Raw genomic sequence first — 19,707 nt, 5'->3', positions numbered from 1 at the left:
CTAGCTGGCGGCCGTTTGGCACCACTTGAACTCTCCCTCCGAAGAAGCACCGCCTGGTGGTGCCTCTTCATGTGGGACCTCATCCCAGACGTGGACAGATGGTGCACATCTCTGCAATGGCTGATGCACTGCCTACAATGCAGGCACTGGGCTGCTTGGGGATCCTCCATTGTCTGGAAGTGCTTCCAGATTTTGGAGTAACAGGCCGGCCCACGCTTCACAGGAGAAGTGCTGTTGGGCCCACCCTGAGGCACCTCCTGTGAGGTGTTCTGGCCGGAAACACCATGCCCCACTCTCGGCCAGGCAGGTGGGGATGGATGAGGCTGAAGGGGCAGAGATGTGGGCTCCTCCACCACAGTCTCTGCCTCTTCCTCCTGCATCCTCTCCTCCTGCACGGCCACGAGAGGCCTGCTGCTGGCTTCAGAGGAAACTGGGGTGGACCGCCCCTGAGGGGGTCTCATGGGCAGTTCCTCCAACAACCTCTGGGTTCCTGGGGTGAGCGGGAGTGCAGGGAAAGTCATGTGCTCCATGCTCATCCCAGGAGACACCATATGCTGCTCCTCCTCCTGCAGCTGGGTCTCAACCACTGGAGGAGGAGGAGCCGCAGCAGCAGGCCCCTGCCTAGTGCCAGCCCCTGCCTCATGCACCCGGGTTGGTGGTGGCCCCCCAGCAACTGCTTCAGTAAAGAGAGCCTTGCAAACCCTCTTCCTGTCACCAGGAGCAAGGCTGGTGAACAGCAGCAGCGCAGGGGGGCCCTCCTCCGCTCAGATGGGGGGGCTGCCGCAGCAGTCCCCCTCTCCCTCTCCTCCTCCCGTCTAGATTTCTCCCTAACCTTTCCCCCGGGCCCCCTCTCTGCTTTCCTCTCTGACATACTTTCCCCTCATGAAATCTACACTAACTAATCAGAAAACCCTGGGAAAACAAAGGTTAACTTTGTTTTCAAGACCTAACTGATTCTAAATCTGCTCTTCTTGTGGCTCTATTCCCTGGAGATGGACAATCAAAAGTCTTTTTAAGCGACCCTACTTATGTTGGGGAACCTGAGCCTGACAAACAGCTGAATTCCTCTGGAATTGAGCTGGCCCTAAACCCCAATAACAGGTGAAAGCCTGAAACACTCACACACTAGTATGCTCGGGCTGGCCTGTCTCCACCACGGGTGCCAGAGATGGGCAGTGGAACCCTAGTTAGGGGGTCAGTAATGGGAAGCCTATTAACAGCTATTCAAAATTTGTATGTATATATATATATTTAGAAATCAAATATAACCTAACTCTCACTCACTAATGCTTTTCCTGCTGAATCCCTATTTAATGTTTTAAAAAAACTAATCTTGGTTCCCTGATCGATTAGGTTGAGGGCAATTAGCCACTGAATGCCTACTAACTGGCCTACCTACCTAAGACATTATTTAGCGGGAACAATTTTTCTGTGGTGTGTCTGTGCAGGGTGTGGATGTGGTGTTCTGAAAATGTACCTCCCCCCTCCCAAGCTAGCAAAAACCCACCCCTAAGCCCACCCTGCTGTAAACCCACAGACTCACTCATGAGTCCTGCAGTCCAGCAAAGTTCAGGCAGTTGTGCAACTGGTCCTCCTCTCCTCCGTGATGCTGTTAAGAAAGTTGGAATGTTAACAGAGTCACACACACTGCATACACAACCCCTAAAAGTCAAGGCCCAGATCTGCTTTGGGCCTAGACAGTCATGAAGCCACTGTGGGGAAGCTGTGCCAGAGTTAAAAGTCAGGTTGCATGCAAGAATCCCCCCCCCAAGAAAGGCTAGGCCCAGCCAGTGGAAAAACACAGCACAACCACCCTGCAGAGCAGGCCTGTGTGGGCCAGAAACTGGCACACTCGTTTTTAAGCCTGGGAAGCATTACATCAAGCCCACAGTCAAGCATAACACAGGAAACATTAAATCAAGCAAGCACAACAAGCAGTACTGAACACCCCTCCCACCCCCAAACATTGTCCTCTTGCCTAACCAGAAAATGTCCCCCTAGCCCAAGCCATAAAGACCAAACCAAAACATATGCTAGCAGATTGGCCCAGCAGCAGCAATAAATTTCAAAAAAAAAAAATTTTAAATCCCTACCGGTCCTCCTCTCCAGATGTCCAGCAGCAAAGTTGATCCTCCACACTCAGAGGTCTCCAGGCCAATGTCCTCCAGGTGCTGTCCAGTCTAGAAGAAGTCCACAAAGGCAGTCTCTCTGCAACAGTCAACAGCAACCTGTTTATCAAGCATAATTGTAAGTGCCAGCCAGCAGAAAGACACCAGAGCCACCCAGCAGAGCTGCAGGCCTGTGTGCAGTGCAGAAGCTGGCACACTTGTTTAAGAGCCTGGGAAGCATTAGATCAAGGGGACCCGAAACAGCAAAGCAAGAAGCTACCAATCCTGTTTGTGAAGCATAATTGTGAGTGCCAGCCAGCAGAAAGGCACCAAAGCCACCCAGCAGAGCTTCTGGCCTGTGTAGGCCAGAAGCTGGCACACTCGTTTTTTAGGCCTGGGAAACATTAGATCAAGCCCACACTCAAGCATAACAAAGGGAACATTAAATCTAGCAAGCACAACAAGCATCATTGAACCCCCCACCCCGAAATATTGTCCTCTTGCCCAACCTGAAAATGTCCCCCTAGGCCATGCCAAGACTAAACTGAAACATCTTTTTGCAGAGGCAGGCCACAGCAGCACATTGGCCCAGCATCGATACATTTACAAAAATTAAAAAAAAGATTCCTACCAGGCCTCCTCTCTGGATGTCCAGCACAGTTGATCCTCCAGGCAGATGTCCTCCAGGTGCAGTCTCTCTCCTCTCTCAGTCCTCTCTCAGTCGGCAACTGTCAGCAACAGAGCTGTCCCAGTCTTGCCACAAATTTAAATCCCCTGCTGCAGCCTCAGCCAAAGATTTGAATCTATTGGCTGGCAGAAGGATGCAGCAGTGGGATTGGTGACTCCTAAAGTCCCCCCCTCCCTTGCATGACCTCCCACACACTCCTACAGTCACCCTCCCTCCTGCTCCCCCTCCCCTACCTGGTCATTTTGGTGGGAATCTCTGCTTGCTGTCATTGCTTTGCAAATGCAAAGTGCAATGCTATCAATGCACCTTGCATTTGCAAAGCAAAGGATTCCCTCCTTTGCAAGAGGGGTGAGGGGTGAAAGAAGGAGTGAGTCACTCACTCCTTCTCCCCCCTCCCTTCTTCTAAGAGCCTGCAGGAAGCTTTAGCTTCCAGCAGGATTTTGCTAGACGCTTGCAAATGCAAACGCCTAGCAAAAACAAAATGGTGATTCTCAGTATCCGAAACAATACCCGAAACAACCCAAAATGTTTCAGGTATCGCTGTTTCGGGTTACTCAAAATGTTTCGGAAAACCCGAAACAACCCGAAACAGGTTTGTTTCGGTATTTTTTCGGTTACCTGATAACCGAATTGCACACCCCTAATAGTAAGATTATAAATTAACGTAAATAGTCTTATGATATCATATTCTATATCAATATATCTAATTCTCCACATGGCACTATCTGTAGAAACTTAAATCCAAAGACTGGATCCATGAACAGACTAGACAGATGTTTCTAGAAACATGAGGAAAATCTGAAATCTAAAACAAAAATGAACCTTCCCCCCAAAATCTTAATGGCCATTGTAGGGGGTTGATAAGCAACCACAGCAAAGCCTTCAAGCATTGGTTTCTATCAGAAAAAGGCTGGGGAGTTCCCAGGGCTATTTTGGCTTCTCAGTAGAGATGGGCACGAACTGCATTACAAACTTCAAAAACCCACGAAATTGGTGATCGCGCGATCGTGATGCGGCAGTTCTTGATTGCCCACGGCCAACAAACCAGTGTTTGGGAGAGGCCTGGTTCAGTGTGTTTGGCCACGGTTCGGGAAGCCAGACAGTCAGGCACTATCAATCAATTCCCTTGGAAACAGAGCTGGGGGAATGCCTGAACTCTGTCTGCACTCCTTCTGTCGCCCTGGAAACCCAAATAGAAGCCCAGCTTACCTTGATCGGCAGGTCTTCCTTCCAACCACGGAGCTGCAAAGCAGTTACAAGTTGGGAGAAGACACCCGGGGAAGGGAGGGGGAGGGGGGTTTTCTGTAGCCATGGGCACTCCAATCTCATCCCTGCAAACCCTGATAGGCAGCTCTGATGGCCAAACACAGACCTCCTGCATTTCTCAATGAGTCCTCAGCTTATAAATAGCAGTGGGCTCCCAGGCTGGGTTTCACTTTCAGCTAGCAGTGAAGTGTGACAGAGCTGCTGCTTGCCACTTGCTAGCCTTTGGGGAGAGACAGAGAGAGTATAATTGAGCTTGGATTTTTGTGGGAGTTTCCTGGGTGCCTCGGATTGGAGAGGGTTTAACTCCAAGATCCCTATTGCAATCTTGACCAAACTTGGGTGCTGGCTGGAGGAGAGCCTGCTACACACTCCCTGTGAATATGGGCTCTCTAAGGGCAACAGGGGTCATTCTGAGCACCACGAACATGAACCACGAACCGGTTCGGCAACGGGAAATGTCTGTTGCGGTTTGCGACTTTGGGAACGTCATTGGCACCGAACCACAAACCGCAGAGTTATTAAATTTTTTTGGTTCATGCCCATGTCTACTTCTCAGTCCACCTCTGGTGCCTCCCTCCTGCCCTGGAAAGAGGCCTTATAATGGGAAGGGCCTAGCAGCAACTACTGGATAACTTGCTAACATGCAATTTGCACAATTCACTCGGGTATGGTAGTGGCTATGACTTACTGCCACATAACTCACCTGGGTCCAGTGGATCTAAATTACTGACTTATCAAGTAAATGTTGCCAGAGCAAGATTTGGTGTACCACAGTCATAGAAAATCTGCCAATCAAGATTTTGTTTCACCCACCATAGCCATTATTTGGTTAGTTTTTCACAGGTCCTTCTGAGGGAAACATCTTGCTGGGCCAGGCACAGTTAAATTTGCCACAGAAATCTGAAACAAATGTGTGCAAGTGTTCCACTTCAGGCAAAAACATTACAGCAGTTTCAAAGAAAACCAAATGAATTTAGATAAGACTTTCATGATTTTTGAATATGTATACATATACATAGGCCCAGTAGTATACATCAGCCCAGACAAGCCATAGGCTGCCAGTCTTTAGCCTTCAGTATAATGCCAGAGCTGCTTGATTACATCATTAAAGTGTGGTGTGAAGGCACTAATTTATACTACTAACTGCAGACAGTTAAATTAGTAAATTCTTTGCTGAGAACCTTGAAGAACAGAAATAAACTAAAATTTTCATAAAGATATTTCACACAGCAACGCTGTACTCAGCAGAGCCAACTGAATCTGCTAGTAGCATATATATTATCTATTTAGAATATTAACCCACTGACAGACATAATTATGGGGTTTGTACAAGATAAAGGGTAAGGTATTCCCATGTGAATTCTGAAATGACAGTTTGTCTTCTTTTAGCTTGTCTCTAATCAGAGTTGCCCCCTGCAATGTGATTACATGTGCAGTGTGACAGTCACAGAGGTACTACCATGCAGTGGCTGATGATACCTGAGGTCTAACCACAGAGAACTGATACATTTTAGTGGTTGCATTTTTAAGGAACCTTATTCAGCTCCTTAACAAGTATGTGGTGCAATGGATTCAAACTTCTGTATGCACATCATTAGAACATGATTTTTTTTGCTCCACTGTTGATTGGTTTTATTTATGTGGATTTTATCTGGCATTGCTCCACATCTCAAAATACCCACCTACCTTTCTTTAGGTGTAGAGGCCTTCAATATTGCTATAATATTTTCTTTCAGTAATACATGAGTTACAACATTCCAGTCAATTTTTTCTGTATGGAAAAGGAAATGTGAAAAGAAAATAGCCAGCCTTATCATGGGAGTATTTATGGAAAAATGCTTTGAAAATATCTACGTGTATTAATTTGAAGAACTGTTGTAAAATGATGTATAGATGGTATGTAACGCCGAAAAAATTGGCAAATATGAATAATGTTATGTCAAATAAGTGTTGGAAATGTCAGGAACATGAAGGCTCTTTTTACCATGTGTGGTAAACAAGGCAAAACAATTTTGGTCTTCTATTCATGCTGAAATATTAAAAAATTTGAAGTGTAATTTGCAGAAAAATTCTGAAATGTTTTTGTTAGGTCTTAACATGGAAACTGGAAATATGAAAGATAGAACACTATTATGGTATATGATTATAACTGCAAGACTGTTGTATGCGCAATATTGGAAGCAGGACAAGATACCAGAAGTTGATGAATGGATACAAAAACTTCTGCACATGGTGGAAATGGTCAAATTAACTAGAAAGTTAAAAGAACAAAGCTTAAATGATTTTTTGATGGATTGGAAAAAATTTAAAGATTATTTGGAAAATAATTGGGATGTAAAGGACCAATTGTGGTCCATGGATAACTTTTGACAAGTATTATGTAATCTGTTGAATTTTATATTGACTGTAACTTTACCTTAAAAGAGTATGAGAAATAATAGAATTAGAGGGAATATTATGTGAATTAAAGGGTATAAGTGCTGTTGGGGGTCAGAAGGGAGGGGGGAAGGGTGGGTTGGGATGAAATATGTATTTTGTACGAGAAAGAGATATCAAAATGATTATGTTTTTCAACCTATCCAATAAAATGTTTTTTTTAAAAAGCCAGCCTTATTTTACTGAAAAATTGTTGACAACCACTTATCTAGAGATGGGAGCCTAATAATTAAGACATTGCCTACTACCTTTTTAAAACTTTGCCTCCAATGTCCATATATCAGAAGGTTCTTACAAACAGTTCCTCAGTTTAAAAAACAGCTCAAATTCAAACTTAAAAATGAAAAATAAGTGCTTTGCCAGCTACATTCTGGGAAACCTTGCTGTTACTGTGTGTGTGTTCCATACTTGTGGGTGGAAAGGAACAATGCCTTAGAAACTGGCACTAGAATCAGGCACTGACAGGAATGTTTGAGTGGGCTCTACATTCTAAGCAGATCACCACACCCTAACAGAATATCTGCAATTCCCTATTCACCCTCACAAACTATCCCCTCTGGTTCAGGAAACAATTCTCTCAGTCTCACATATGTTTATATATGTATTGTAAATTCATTTTAGAATCTTATGGGGAAAAAGAGCTAGAGATTTTGGGCTCAATTCAGTATCTAGGATGAATGCAAAACAATTGGCTTAGGGCTGCAATCCTGCACACTCTTACTTGGGAATAAACCTCATTAAAAACAGTGGGAATTATTTCTGAGTGAACATGTATAGTTTAAATCTACAGTATGTGAAAATGTATAATGTCATGGTAAATTAATCTTATTTCAATGTGTAGTGGTCAGTGTATATATACCAATATCATTACTTGAAGCATATTTATTTACAAATGGGAGACCTACAAGGGACTTGTAGAGGGCAACTCATTTTCTCCTCCCTTATTAATTCGTCTGTTTCTTCCTGTCACAACCTAGAGACCCTCACTCCCATTCCTGAATGCTGAAATGGCACAGCCATTTCAGGACCCCTAGGAGTACCTGGAAGGCTCTGGTCTATGTTTTGTGAGGCTTTTCAGCCTCAGGTCCCTTCTGTGTGCATGTACATCTTTAGCAGGTAACTCTGGACACAGGCAGGTAAAATATATTATTGGTATTTATTAAAGAAAAAACTTAGGAGCATATATGCAAAGCAAGAAATGCTCTTCACAGACATTTAAGGCAAGGCACAGAAACAAATAAGGCTTGCTATTCTAAATACAGTCTGCCTAACTAAAATACTGCAGGCTAAATATCTAGCAATTCTCTGACTTGGTTCCAAGGCTGATTGTTCTTACCCAGGCATTAGCAAAGAGTCTATCCATGCCAGCCAACTTTAGGCATCCTGATAGAGCAGCATGGAGCTCAGAGGCTCCTCTTCTCACATAGTGGTAGAAAATAATGGCTGAAAGGTAAAAGTATTGAACTCTGCCTAGAGACAATGAGGGTTCTTGAGGCCCAAGGAGGTCAGCCCACCAAAACCAAGGAACCAATCAGGGCTCAGCAACTTAATTGGCATTACAGCATGAGAAACTATGGGGAGTACGGCTTGCAGGTGACTTCAGCTACCAGGCTCCAAGCTTCTCAAGGACATTTCTCAAGGAAACAAAGCAACCCAGAGGTGTATCCAATTAGCAAGTCAATAGATTTTTTTCTTCCTAACACACCTAGCACAGGCTTGGACAGACAAGAGCCTGAACCAAAATGACGAACTTGTACTTCATGAACCTGTTTGAGAATTATCTTTACACTTCCATCTAGTCCAGCAGCCTGCTCAATGCAGGAACAGCCTGAAGCATCCCCAGCAAGTATTTGCCCAACCACTCCTTGAAGACTGCCAGTGAGGGGGAACCCATTACATCCCAAGGCAGCCAATTCCATAATCTCAGCTTCCCCCACTTCCTTTTTTCATTCCCAGACACTAACCAACCCACCTTTTATATGGTCTCCATCTTCAGCTATCTTTACTACTTATTTACTTCATTTATATACAGCCTTTCTCCACAACGAGAACACAAAGCTGGTAACATCATTCTCTTCTCCCTCCATTTTATCCATACAATTTCCCTGTGAGTTAGATTAGGCTGAGAGTGTGTCACCAGCCCAAGGCAGAGTGGGGATTTGAACCTGGGTCTCCCAGATCCTAGTCTGAAACTTCAACCATTACACCACACTTGTTTTCATGGTGTGGCTGCTGTTGAACAGTGGCAAGAAGCCAGGCTTGGGTGAGTCATGCAAGTCAGTTGGTAGCAAGTAATCCAGTTATTGCTGCCAGGCCTGGCCCCAATAAATCCTCCCTCAAAGGCAAAAACAGCCCTGGAAAGGGCCCTGCCCACCCCCACCTTGACAGAATCCAAGTTAAACACTGGCAATTCTGGTGTGATTGCCTATACTGAGGACATTTATTTCATAAAGCTACAGATACCACTTATTGCACTTATTCTCTTGAGAAAAGAGACTGTCTGGCACTGGGGACAGAGGCAAGAAGAAGCCTTTCAAAAATCTAAGAAGCTGCTGAAATGTTCTGATCTACTGGTCCATTTTGACCCTGCAAAGGAAATGATCTTGTCTTGTGATACTTCAACTTATGGAGAGGGGCTGTATTGTCATACCACATTGGAAATAATGAAGAATGGCCTCTAGCATATGCTTCTAGGTCACTCAATCCACCCAAGCGAGGTTATTTACAAGTGGAGAAAGAGGGCCTAGCCATTATCTTTGGCATAAAAAAAATTCCATCAGTATCTGTATGGGAAAAAAATTACAATTGTCACAGATCATAAACCATGTATTGGACAGTTTAATGAAACTAAAGCTGTGCTCACTATGGCAGCCCTCGGTTACAATGTTGGGCCCTTACACTAGCAGTGTACCAATATAAGATAACCTACAGAGCGGGTAACCAACATGGAAATGCAGATGCCCTGGGCAGATTACCGACACCAGGAGCACCAAGGACTGAAGATACCCCTGATGAAATGATACTGTTAATGGAGCATCTTAATCAAACATTAGTACAAGCTTTTCAAATCAGAGTCTGGACCCTGCAGGATCCTGTCTCAAATGACACAGTTCATTCTGCATGGCTGGCTCCCACAGAATCCGGGAGAACCAATTCGTCCCTATTGGAGCAGGAGGGCTGAATTAAGTGTGGAAAATGGGTGTGTATTATGGGGTATTAGGAAGACAGAAAGTTCTGCAAGAACTTCATGAAGCCCATCCTGGGATCTCTCATATGAAGATTTTAGCCTGCAGCTACATTTGGTGGCCACATTTAGATGAAGACTTAGAACAGGAGTGCAATCAATGTGTGCAATGTTATCAACAATAGCAGGCACCAGCACTGGCACCTCTACATCCATGGGAGTGGCCTGGAAAACCTTGGTTTCAGACACATCTAGATTTTGCAGGACCTTTTCTCGAGAAGATGTTCTTGATTATAGTAGATGCCCTTTCTAAGTGGATGGAAGTTCACCCACTTACCTCCACAACCTCAGCTCTAACATGTGACAAACTGCGACAGACCTTTCCTTGTCATGGACCTCCAGTGGTACTGGTCACAGATAATGGGCCAAATTTTACCAGCCAGGAATTTAAGGAGTTCCTGCGGAAGAATGGAATTAAACACAACCAAACATCCCTCTATCATACAGCTTCAAATGGTTTAGCAAAAAGAGCGGTCAGAACTTTCAAAGAAGGAATGAAAAAGATATTTCTGGGACTTTGGAGACCAGGCTGGCTCGATTTTGCTTGAAATATAGAATCACCCCCCAGACCACCATGGGGGTGAGTTCAGGCCAGTTGTTAATGGGACCCACTTGGGTTTAATGTGTCCCAAACTAGAAGAGGAAGTACAAAGGAAACAGAGTCTTTAAAAACATAACCATGATTACCATGCTAAAGATAGAGACTTGGTAGTACAGGATCAGTCTATACCAAAAGTTTTACTACCTCCCAACCTATCTGGATCCCCGGTAGGACTCAAGCACAGACAGGTCCCCTATCTTTTAAGATTGGTTTACCTGATGGCTGAGTCATCAGGCGGCATCAAGACCACATCTGCCAGAGAACTGATGTGCAAGAGTCAGAAAAGGGGGGAGAGGAACAGGAATGCCTAGAAAACCAGCGTCCTTGTGGCATTTCAGAGACTGATGCCAACTGTAATTTGATGCCCCCTTCCAGGTCATCAATTAGAGAAGCTTCTGGTGAAACTGACCTTTCCAGACCCAGGAATAATGATGGGGTGGAAGCACACCGCTATCCAGCGAGAGCAAGAAAACTTCCTGTGTGTTTGAAAGACTGTATTTGGGTGATTAATAAAGAAGAAAGACTTAAAGGGGGAGGGATGTAGTAAAATGGATAGTAAAGAGTTAACTGGAACCTGATTAGGGGATGGAGGAAAACTCCACCCCCTAGACTATTCTCTTACCTTCTTTTTCTGTGTTAGTTCCTTGTTGGTTGAGAAGAAAGCAGTGTTACATTCAGCAGCTCCTATGAGTATTGTATAACCACAGAGTGATTACAAAAGATGAGCAAAAAACACAAATCATTCTGACGTTCACACATATTCAGACACTGGATTTAAATATTTTTATGTTACCATTTTAGACTGGATCCAGGGTCAACAGCTTAAAGCGATCAACGCAAACAAAATTCTGGCATTATAATTGCTACTGAGCAATGATACTGAGCCAGTTGTAAAGTGAGATGTTAGGGCTATTTGAAACCATATGAATGGTCTGGCTAACTGCTTGGAAAGAACTGTGATGTGAATAGCCTAGTAATGCTGTAATGAAGATGTTGAGTCATTCACACCAGTCAGCAAATGCAGATTCCTTGGGATAATCCAGAGTTTTTTCTTCTTTTTCTTTTCGGAAATGAGCACAAAACACATACATCAATATTTTCCTTAGTTTCTTTTCCCGTGTGACACCCAAATAACACAAGTTGTTTTAAAGTGCCACACAATCAAAGTTCTATTTGATTGAGGGGGGAATAATATTTTTCTGCTGCTTTGTACCCCTTGCCTGTTATAATTGCTGAGATCCTGCTTCAGTCATGATGCTGTTGGATTGGCTTTGCTGTATTTGCTCATTTTAAATATTTTCTTGTTTTATTTTCATGTGTTGTTAGCCACCATGGGCATTTAGTTAGTTGAGATTAAAATATTTTAGTAAATGGGTAGATAAAAGTTCCTTTTATACTCCATCTATCAGTATGAACTTTAAAAAAAAATCTACCATAAAATATATGAGAATAGTTCAGCATTGTGTTCTGCCTCCAACCTGCTTCTGCTTGTTTGTTCTCCTCTCATGGCAGACAGTGGCTGAATCCACATTCACCCATTACCCGCTTATAAATCGCTTTTCTTTCGGTTTCCTCCAACCCGCAACTTTTCCTTCTCCGTTCACATTCAGGCTCCCCATCCGGCTTTCTCGCGCGAGCCTCCGGTCACACGTCCGCTCGCCAACCGCTTTTGTGGGCGGTACCTTTTTTCCCTCCCTTTTTTTTTATTTTTTTTGAAAACACTTTTCCGTTATTTCGTTTTATCGAAATGAGGAAACATCAACAAAGCGACAAATCACGTGAACATCTCGATAGCCACTGGTTAACTTTTTTGGGCGGGCGATTCGAATGGTCTATAAAAGGGAAGGTTCTCGGCAAAATCTATTTGTGGGTGTGAGCGGATGGTTGGTGTGCTTGGTGTCGTTGTGGTTACTGTTGCCGATTCGGTTGTGGGTATGGATCCTATAGTCGCCCTCATCGGACAGCTGATGTTTACGTTGCTGGCTTGCCAGACGCAGCTGCTTCTCGCTTACCGGCGCTATTCAGCCCAACGCCGCAGAGCTGCAGCCAGGATTCTGTTCCAGGATTCAGTCTCCACCGTCGCCTGGACGCGCTCCAGAATTCGGCGCCGGCAGCGCTTCCAACATTGGTTCCTGCTTGCGCAGATGGAGGAGCCACGGCAGCACTGGGTATACCCGAGAAGCACCGACTGGTGGGAGAATATCGTGTTGGTGCACTGGGATGACCGTCGGTGGATGCGCCGCTTCCGGATGTCCAAGAGGACCTTCATCAACTTGGTGGAAGCCCTGCGTCCAAGGCTGCAGCGTCAAAACACCTCCCTTCGCTCTGCAATATCGGTGGAGAGACGAGTCGCGGTTGCAATTTGGTGGCTGGCCAGCGGAACAAGCTACCAGGTGGCGAGCGATCTGTTCGGGATTGGGAAGTCAACGGTAGCCTCCGCGGTGGTCGAGTTCTGCCTCGCGGTCGAGGTGGAACTTCTATCGAAGACTGTCTCCTTCGGAAGTGGGATTGGACAGGTAATTTTTATTTTGAAATATCAAAATTTCGCTATTACAATTTATCGTTTAAAAAAAAATTGTGACATTAACGGAACGACCAGTACACAACACTCTGGTGTGTACATCATCCCCCTCTCCCAGTCATTTTAAAGGTAATTTTGAAACCCTCTCAAAATCTACAACGCTATGTGTTTGTTTGAGTGTGAGTGAACATTGCCCACAGACACCTTGAGCATGCAATGGCATTCAACCCTCATAGTGTGTTCTTCCACCACACAAATCCTTTTTTTTAAGAAAAAGAGGGGCAACAACTGACACACACACACACCCCTCGCCGTGTGATCTGAAGCAGGTAACAAAAAGAATTGTCGTGGAGAGGGATTGCCTTTTTTGCCTCTGTGATATAAACATTTGGTTTACATAGGTGGGGTGGTGTGCAGGAATGCAGTTTGGTATTTCCCCCTACTGTGTGACCCTAATCGTTGCACAGTTGTTGAACACCTTCTCCTAACCCTCCTTTGTCAAACCTCCAAATTTAGGAATACTGTGAAATATGGGGATACAAGTTTACCCCCCCTCCCATCCAATTCTTCACGAATCCTCCTAAAATCTCCATGGTTCTCTATGGGGAGAAACGTCTCCCTTCATGGTGGCTCTGGGTGGCATTGTGAAAGCAAAGTAAACACAACGTGCAAGGCACCTTATCCGACCTGTTATCCCACTCTCCAACAATTTCTAGTTAATTTGTTACCTGGGGGGATGTTTTGGTTTACCCCGAAAAACAGTGCCTCATACACCGCCAAACACCTGTCTCCAGGGTTAGAAAAAATAGAGGCCTCTGTGGCCCGGGGTGGAATTTTGAGTCCAGAATGGACCCAATTGTCATGGGCCCGTCTCACACCCGTTCTCGTTCCCTCTAGCGAGGCACAAGACGATCCCAATTTGGTGGGCCACTTAGTGGCCTCAAAAAGATGCTGATTTTTAAACCACCAACGGTCACCTTTATTGCCAAAGGGTGAGAAGAGAGAGACTTGTGTGGATATGTGGATCATTCAATTTAAATTACACCAAACATAAGAGAACCTCCACCCAACATTTCAGAATGCAAAAAAATCCTAAATTCAATTTACAAAAATAACCCTTTCAGGGTGTTTAAGAACTAGACATCGCTGAGTGATGATGATTATTTGATGCACAGTTTGCCTGATAGCACTATGACTTTTTTTTTCCTTTCTTTTTTCTTTCTCCCAGATAATGGACGGTTTCCGTAGAATGGGTTTCCCGCACTGTGTGGGAGCTATTGATGGAACGCATATCCCGATCTGCGCTCCTGGAGGCCGCCCAGATCAGTACGGCAACCGCAAGAACTATTCCTCGATTCTGCTCCAAGGCACAGTTGATCACCGCGGAAGATTTGTGGACGCCGAGGTGGGGTGGAGTGGGAAGAACCACGATGCCTTCGTGTTCGCCCACTCCGCCTTCTGTGTTGCCATGGATAGTGGCTCACTAATTCCGGGAAACCCTTTCATGGTGGTGGACGGTGTAAGAATACCCCCGGTGGTCATTGCCGATGGAGCCTACCCCATGCGTAGGTGGCTTATGAAGCCCTACGGGAGAACGGCAACCACACAAGCTCAGAAAATGTTTGACACCCGCCTATCGCGAGCCAGGAACGTGGTGGAATGTTGTTTTGGAAGACTGAAGGCCAGGTGGAGGTGTCTGTCACACCGCCTCCAAGTTAGGGAGCACAACGTCATCGCTGTGGTGACAGCATGTGTTGTTTTGCACAACCTCTGTGAAAGCCGGGGACATCCCATCACTGGCCGCGGAGCAGCCCCAGAGACAATACTTGTTTCACATGGAGAGGGACAAGAGTTGACCACCCATCACAGGCATCTTGCCGAAGGAAAGGTGGTTAGGGATGCCCTGGCCAAGTATATGGGCCTAGATTCTACAAGTTGATGTTGCCTCCCTCGGTGCGGCAAGTGATGGACATCGGCTAACCTGCTTCGAAAAGCTGCTAAACCAAGGGGAACATAAATGGTCTCAACCAGCAACTCTAATCTGTGTAAATAAAAAAAAAATTTGGTTAACTGAACTCAAAAGACTATTGATTATTGGGGTGCTGTCAGACAAGCGGTGGATGTGAATTCAAGTCCTGGCACATGCAGACAATACATTCCCACACAGCTGAGTGGTCCCCCGCATACATCGTTCACAGTTGGTCAGGGTATTTTTGGCCAAGTCTGGAATACGGCCCCCCCCCCAAATTTCCAATTTGGACTGCAAGTGCTCCTCCCAAAGATACAACTTAGCCGCATGTTGCAATCAGGGGGGGGGGCGAAGCGCCACTTGATTGGTAACTGCTGTGTTTCACTTTTTGCAGGAAGGCTGTTTAGAATGGTCACTACATGAGTGATGCCACTTACACAAAGAAACACAAATGTGATTCTTACTGTGATTTCATTGTATTGTCTGATGTTAAATATTCCTAAACTTTGGGGATTGCGTTGAAAAAAAAAAAGGGAGTCAACATTGGAAACGATTGGCCATCATCTGATACCCTGATGATTCCATTTGATCCCAGAAAGTTAAGAATTTTAAAACAGACATACATGACTGGGGCGACAACTCCTTAACACACATTTATTTCAAATACAATAGATAAAGACCATTAAGGGGTCACCAGTGCAATGGAATCTGTCAAATGAATTTTGCTGCCAAAAACCATGGTATGTGGCAAATAAGGAGGGCAACGCAGAACATAGCTCCTCAAAGCGTCAGCCTCTCCCTGGCTTTGCCAACACAGGAACGCCTCGCTGCTGCCTTCTTCGGGGTTGCCTGTGAGGCAGGTAGGGCGGTTTGCCCATAATCGTGTGTTGGGGGGATGATTTGACGCTGTTGGGCGAGCATCTGTCCCAATGACTTCAAAGTGTTCACAGCATCAGACATCACCGAAATGTTCTGTTTCCAGGCCTCGGCAAACTTCTCACTCTCCATTTTAGTGTGATCCAAGAATTCCCTCTGAATCTTGTTCTCATCAGCCTTCCAACTGCACAGCATCTCTCTGTCCGTTCGCCATTGGGAAACCTGGACATTGTGCTCCTCTCGAGAACGGCGCATCATATCATCGGCTACTCCATAGAGTGCTGCGTTTCTGCGTCTCCTGTTTCTTAGTTGGAATAGTCTTGTTCCCGGTGAAACTTCTGCTAGGCATCTGTTATCTGCCCCGTCTGCTGTGGATGTAAGTCAGAGCAACAGATCAATAAATTGTTAACATCTCAGACATTATTCAGAAATCTAAGCCTGAAGAAAAGGATGCAACATGTTTTTTGGTTGGCCAGCAGCAGGCTTCATAGTTTGGGCACTTCCCCATGACTTCCAAAACCCACATAACAGATTTTGGCCTAGTTCATCCCGTCGCCCCCGCCGAGGCCAATGTGTTGCACATTTTTTGATAACCATGCATGCACAAGCATCAAGGTTTTTCCATAACGGGAAGGCTTTTACAATGCCACTTGCCATATGGGTTGTGCAGAAATAACATGGAGGACATACTGGCAGCAGTCAAAGCTATTATGTTTAAAACTGCGTTAGTGAGAGAGACCAATTTATCTGCTTTAGATAGCGAGGAGACGTGCTGTGTCCCGATCTGCCTTTTACACCAATGCTGACCAACGTTGCTCTTGCAATGTTCCACAGTGAGCACATTCTGACCATTTTCAATGTTATGCCAAATCAAGAATTTCCTTGAAATCCTGACAACATCAGAACATATGTGGTGGGAGCAACCATTAAAGAGGATAGGTGATCCAAGACGGTGTCTGGGTGTCCCTCAGAATTAATTTTTGGAACCGTGATTCATGTCAGTGCAGATCACATCAACAGTGTTGGCATTATCAATTGAGGGGTGCAAGGTGCGGTTCAATGTGCGCTGCAGATCTGAGAAACCAGCCAACAAATGCGATAAAAATTACATTGACAAAAATCTCACATGATAAATGGGAAATTTCAGCTACCAGTGGGAGAACACTACACTGTTCTGGGAAAATCCAATGCAGACTGTAAGGTAGCCGTAGTTTGTCCCAAAAATTTTTTTTTCTAACCTATGCACCCTGCGTGGCCGATGAATTGCAACACACATGAAAATTTCATACGTTCCATTTGGTTCAGAATGGGGACTATGCATGCTGTTCACAGTGAAACAGGTGACAGATTTTATTGCACCAGGTGGGGTCTGGGTGAGCTCGGTGACACCTGGCGTGGGCTTCTGGGAACAAAATTTTTGTTTTTTTAATTCATCTTGCAGGTAGGTCTGTGTCCATAGGAGGGTCACACGCCAAGGGGATATTATGGTCTTGCTGTTGGGCTTTCAGAAACTAACAGGGCAACTGCCTTGGAGGCCAACAGTCGCACACAAAGAATGGAGATTTTGGACATGTGACATAAAAGGAACGATTGTGAGGCACCCTCCGGCCTCCCAAGATGACTCTGCTCTCTCCTCCACTTCTCTCCCCCCCTCTATATTTGACCATGTTCTGTTTCATATGTCAGACAAAGATAACGTGATTCAGGAGAGCTTATGCCACTCTGCAATTGTCTCTTCTCATAGGTGCAACTGGACTCTTTTAGATTCTGCAGATCAACTAAGCTTACCCGTGTTATAGCGTGAACGATGCCCCAGGGGAAGGTCTGAATCACTGTCGTCGTCCTCCATTGCGTTTGCACCTGTAGTGTCGTTTTCTGAAAATTGATAGGTTTTAAATGTGATTTGTTTGAAAAACACGGGGATGTGATATAGATAAATACAATTCAAACATTCACTTCGCAGGCACTGTCTTCTGCGTTGTCCTCTTTTCTTATTTGTATCTGTGCCACTATCAATATATAAGAGATGATAGGAGCTGTAATGGGACGTCTGGTTTTTTTTTGCACCACTATAACGACTAAGAGGTGGCCCTGAAAACCTGAAACAGATTTTGAATGTGCCCTCTGTCATCTACCCCATATTCAGCCTTTTAGTGGACCGGAATGTCTCACACAGAAAATTGCACCAGTCCATGCACCCGTCCACGGTCTCATATTCCTGTGTTCATCTGTCCCTGAAGCTGGGCACTGGGTTTATATGCTTCGAGTGTAGAGATTGGAGTTCAAGTCAGGCATCCATTAATGAAAAGGAGACTGATCAAAAATATATTTGAATCCAAAGCCAACTCCATCCATGCATTTTGGTAAATATAGAACGGATAAACCGTGGTGTTGCTTGCATGGATGGGCTGGGCAGGAGTGAACAGTTGACCATTTGAAACCATAAGTCTAAGACAACCTCCACGGTGTGGCCGATGATGTCACATCATCCCCATAACTGACAGACCTCCAAACCATCCCATCACTGACAGACTTTCCCATATCTTGCAAACCTGAGGTCGTGCCCTTCTTTTCCCCTAAAACAGGCACTCTCATCTTGGCGTTCCCACTCTCGAGATGTCTTCAGCCTTTCCAGGGACTGTTTTTGGGTGGGCCACCATTGGAGCAACCTGTCAAAAAAATGCTCACCCTTGTCAGCAAGTCCATCTATGGTGCGGTCAAGATCCTCTTCACTGGCATCGGTGGATGATGACGAGTTCTGCGCTATAAACGTGAAATCAATAAAGGTGTTACGATTTCATAGACAGGGAAATGTGAAAAGGAAGAAAAATCATAGCTCTGAACTAGAATAATCAACGCTCCATCACTCACGTGCTGCCATGGGATTTGGAGAAGAGCACCACAGCGGTGCAGCATCTATCGTCTGCATGTCGTGCGAGAAGAGTTCCTCCGATCCCTCCATCACTTCCCTGGGGGCGCTTATCTGCGGGGGTCCTTGGGCAAAAGAAATGCTTCGCGCTATCCGTTTAGGTTTAACACTTGCGTCCCCTCTTAGAATACTGTCCAGCTCACGAAAAAAAGGACATGTAATGGGGCCGTTTCCAGAAGTGGAATTGTGTGCCATGACGCGCTTGTACTCCAACTGCATACTTTTTGTTTTGTTCCTGCATTCCAATGCAGTGCGCCGATGACCACGCGAGGACATCATTTTGGAAATTTTTTCAAAGTTGTCTAAGTTCCTGTGGGAGCTTCTAAGGGCTTCCTGTATCTTGTCCTCCCCCCAGAAAGAAAGGAGGTCCAATACCTCTTTTTCCCTCCATGTCGCTGATCGTGGAGCCGCAGGAGCAGTGGCCGACATTTTCAAAAAACAATTGTTTATGATGGTGTCCGCAGATCAGAGTGTCGGTTGCTCTTCTCTCCCCACGTCTGCAAGAAAGCAAATGGAGGGCAGTCCACTGCACTGTGATCCGTCGACCAAGCACTGTTCTCCCGCCGGAAATCCAAGCCGTTAATTGCGCATGCGCTGTAGCCACCACCCGTTCCTTTGCCTAATTAATTTTAATGTGACTAAATAACGCTATGACGAATTTTCGTGGATGCATTGGCACGCCAGGAAGATGTTTCGTTAAAAGGACTGTAATGCGATGTGAAAAGTGAACCAATTTGTTGATAAGAAATCAACCCCTGTTCTTGTTAACAATGCTTTCTCATGCTTCACTGGAACTCAAGTAGCAGAAATAAAAATTATTGGCCTGAAAGGGCCTTCCCATGAGTGTGGGAGAACATAGTGTTCATTCAACAGCATTTGGCGCCGAAATCAAATCCTCAACACCGATTGGTCATCCTGTTTAAGCGCGTCCAATCAGCAGCCTTTTTTTCCGTGCCTTTATGGAGCCGTTATGAGGGCATGCTTATTTATGTAACAGCACATTTTCGGTATTTCGTTTAGGAACAAGTATGGCAGCAGCGGCAAAAGGAGTCTTCTGGCGGGATGAAGA

General features: G+C 45.2%; 1 protein-coding gene across 1 annotated transcript; it reads right to left on the bottom strand.

Annotated features, from left to right (window-relative positions):
* Positions 1–15,478: 15,478 nt before the first annotated feature.
* LOC129326548 (uncharacterized) lies at positions 15,479–18,826 on the bottom strand. The gene is made up of 4 exons (XM_054974763.1): positions 18,581–18,826; positions 18,398–18,472; positions 17,498–17,584; positions 15,479–16,077 (listed from the first exon to the last, which is right to left on the bottom strand). Exons 1-4 carry the CDS (start codon positions 18,669–18,671, stop codon positions 15,614–15,616), a joined length of 717 nt encoding a protein of 238 aa, XP_054830738.1. The 5' UTR covers positions 18,672–18,826; the 3' UTR covers positions 15,479–15,613.
* Positions 18,827–19,707: the final 881 nt, after the last annotated feature.

This window comes from Eublepharis macularius, chromosome 3, assembly GCF_028583425.1.
Source record: "Eublepharis macularius isolate TG4126 chromosome 3, MPM_Emac_v1.0, whole genome shotgun sequence".
Classification (NCBI taxonomy): Eukaryota; Metazoa; Chordata; class Lepidosauria; order Squamata; family Eublepharidae; genus Eublepharis; species Eublepharis macularius.
The sequence above is the reverse complement of the archived record's forward strand: the minus strand, read 5'-3'. Positions and strand labels throughout refer to the sequence as shown.

Excerpts from the sequence above, each read along its gene's own strand:
- LOC129326548 (XM_054974763.1), bottom strand. The coding sequence starts at position 18,671 with ATGGAGGGATCGGAGGAACTCTTCTCGCACGACATGCAGACGATAGAT. Across the intron at positions 18,473-18,580 it reads TCCAAATCCCATGGCAGCAC|CGCAGAACTCGTCATCATCC; the intron begins GTGAGTGATGGA and ends TCACGTTTATAG. Across the intron at positions 16,078-17,497 it reads TCGTTCACGCTATAACACGG|CAGACGGGGCAGATAACAGA; the intron begins GTAAGCTTAGTT and ends TTACATCCACAG.